Genomic DNA, 2,924 nt, shown 5'->3' with positions numbered 1-2,924 from the left:
GGCTCGGAATGGCACCTGGGTACTTCATCTACCATCAAAGCTGAAAAGTCGCCACATGACCTGAATTGTGCTGGTGCGACGTTAACCCCAACAAAACAAAACAAACAAGTACCAGGTATACTTAGTTTCATTCAAATACCAAGGTTTATTCTAAAATATTTTAAGAAACACTTCAATCAGAATTCCATTTAATATTACAGATTTTTTAGTTTCTAGTTAGCATTTTGGCCGATTCTACAGTGTTTTAGCAAAATGAACAGTTCATCTTCGGCCAACAAAGTTCCTGTATTCCAAAAGACTTGAAGTCAGTTCCCTACACCCACTATCCAGAGGACAACTATTTGTTTTTGTCCTTCTTGTTTATTTGGATACATTATGGTGTATTTATGTGTGTACAAGAAGGCTATTAACATGAGACCTCGTCAATACAGTCATTTATCTGATTTGTATTTTAAAACCATTGTTAGGTCTTTGCGACCAGTATGGATCTTGGTCAGTCTGCACATTCGTGCATGCTGATCTTGATCTATACTATTTGCTTATCAATTGCATACAAGTACTGAAATTGATAAACGAACAGTACGGATGTTGCTATAAAGGAACTGTATGGATATGCACTGATCTGGATCCTTGCTGGTCGCAAAGCCCTAAAGTTGGATTTCGTACAGTGCGCTCATTAAATTCATTTCCCCATACGCGTAGCCACATTTCTATATTTGTATATTCAAAAGTTTTATTCAGACCAATTTGGATATTTTAGTTTGCGAACAACATTTTAGAAAATACATATTAATCTCCACTTCAGACCCTGAATGGGAATATGTCTTTCGAGACCATGTGTTGGGTTTTTTTTTTTTTTTTTTTTTTTTTTTTTTTTTTTTTTTTTGCTGTTTCTTCAATGATTAAATTAGAGCTAAAATAAGAACAATATATTTCTTAGTCGCTTTTTGATAGCTCCTGTTTTCCTTCAGATATGTATTCGCTGGCTGCCTCATTTTCTGACAAAACTATCCAATGACTAAATATTCAATTTGGTTCGTTCTGGAATCTCACTCATTGTAATAAAAAAAACACGTCACATTGAAACTTTCACCGGACAATTGATTTCATAACTGTAGCAACAAAGTGTTCTTTTGTTTTATTTTGTAACGTTTTATTACATTGAAATTTTATTGTAACAATGAAGTCATATCTCCATTTAGGAAAGAGTTCCTTAAATACTTTCCGGATAGAAATGCCATTTAACATTATTTAAAATGAATAAATCATAATACTCAAAAATGAAGAAAGTTTTTAAACAGCAATACAGTACATATAAACCGCAACCAAATATACCTATTACTTGTTTACTCGCTTTCCATAAATATCGCCGTAACCTACATTCACTTAATAAAGATTCGTTCAAGTGTAAACATATTGAAGGTTGAGTGAATATTATAAAATGAAACATGGATTTTTTATATTTAGGATTTGAAAACTTGAAAACAATTTTAGTGGCTTTTATTACCTTGATAATATTCTATCTACTTACAAGACGTGAGCAAGGTGTACCACCTGGACCAAACCGGTGGCCTGTTGTTGGAAATCTGGGATCTGTAATTGGCAGAGATACTCTGAATATACTAGCAAATTTACGAATGAAATATGGGGATATTTATGGTATATATTTTGGATCTGAACTATCGATATTTATCAACGGCTACGATATGATTCATGAAGCTTTGGTCAAGCGTGGAACAGTTTTCTCTAAACGTCCGAAAAATCAACAGCGAGGGCCCGACCACGTTGCAATTGTATTTGGAAATGGTGCATCCTGGAAGGAACTTAGAAAATTTATCTCGCATACCTTTCATCATCTTTGTTTTAGAAAAACTGGATATACCTTGGAGGCAAGAATAACTGAAGAACTGACCTATTTTACTAAGAAACTTATGACTTTTAACAACAAAAACGTAAACATATCGCATATTGTTACTTTAAGTTTGACAAATGTAATCTACAGCATTTTACACGGACGACGCGCAGGATACGATGATGCTAAATTAAAATTGTATCTTGAAAAACAAACTGAAGGATTTAAGGTCCATGTCAGAACACAAGTATTGAATGCTTGCTTCCCGTTTCTTCACTACCTGCCAGGAGACTTACTCAATGAAAAAGTTAGAGATACAGCTATAAAACGAATTGTGAAATACTTTGACGACATATGTCGCTATCACTATGAAAACTATAAACTGGGTGACGATAATTGTTTTCTTGACCTTTGGATTGCAGCGAAGGAAAATAATGATTTATTCCGAAAAGTAAATCTGTGGGCTGTTTTGAACGATCTAATGGCTGCTGGAAGTGAAACAACAGCAACAACAATGAAGTGGGTCATAATAGCTCTTGCGAAAAATCCTTATATCCAGAAAAAGTTGCAGAGAAAAGTAGACGAAGTTATTGACAAAGGCAAGTCGCCCTCTATATCAGACAAAATGAATCTACCTTACGTTGAGGCGACAATCTTAGAAGCTCTTCGATTTGGTAGCGCTGTACCACTTTCAGTACCACACGCCGTGCTACATGATACCATTTTCAAAGGTTACAAAATACCCAAAGAAGCTACAATTTTACCAAACATTTTCTCTGTACACTTTGATCCCGATATTTTTCCAGAACCAGATGCTTTCAGACCTGAAAGATTCCTTGATGAGGCAGAGGCCTCAATCATTCGGTCTGAAAAACTCATTCCCTTTTCACTTGGGCCTAGGTCGTGCCTTGGTGAAACTCTTGCGCGTATGGAGCTGTTCTTGTATGTTACTACGCTTGTGCAAAAACTAGAATTTCGAGCTCCAGATGACGTTGAGTTACCGTCGTTAAAGGGAGTTTTTGGACTCACTCGAAGACCACAAGAGTTCAAAGTGAAAATTCGTATCAGATAA

At 35.5% G+C, this 2,924-nt stretch overlaps 1 protein-coding gene across 1 annotated transcript; it reads left to right on the top strand.

Moving 5' to 3' along the window:
• The first annotated feature begins 1,706 nt into the window (after positions 1 to 1,706).
• On the top strand, positions 1,707 to 2,924 carry LOC123556688 (cytochrome P450 2U1-like). Its single transcript, XM_045347599.2, has one exon. It carries the CDS (start codon positions 1,707 to 1,709, stop codon positions 2,922 to 2,924), a length of 1,218 nt encoding a protein of 405 aa, XP_045203534.1.

The sequence above is a fragment of the Mercenaria mercenaria genome, chromosome 5 (assembly GCF_021730395.1).
Source record: "Mercenaria mercenaria strain notata chromosome 5, MADL_Memer_1, whole genome shotgun sequence".
Taxonomy (NCBI): domain Eukaryota; kingdom Metazoa; phylum Mollusca; class Bivalvia; order Venerida; family Veneridae; genus Mercenaria; species Mercenaria mercenaria.
Note: the sequence above shows the minus strand (reverse complement) of the source record. Positions and strands in the feature narration are given on the sequence as shown.

Excerpts from the sequence above, each read along its gene's own strand:
- LOC123556688 (XM_045347599.2), top strand. The coding sequence starts at position 1,707 with ATGATTCATGAAGCTTTGGTCAAGCGTGGAACAGTTTTCTCTAAACGT.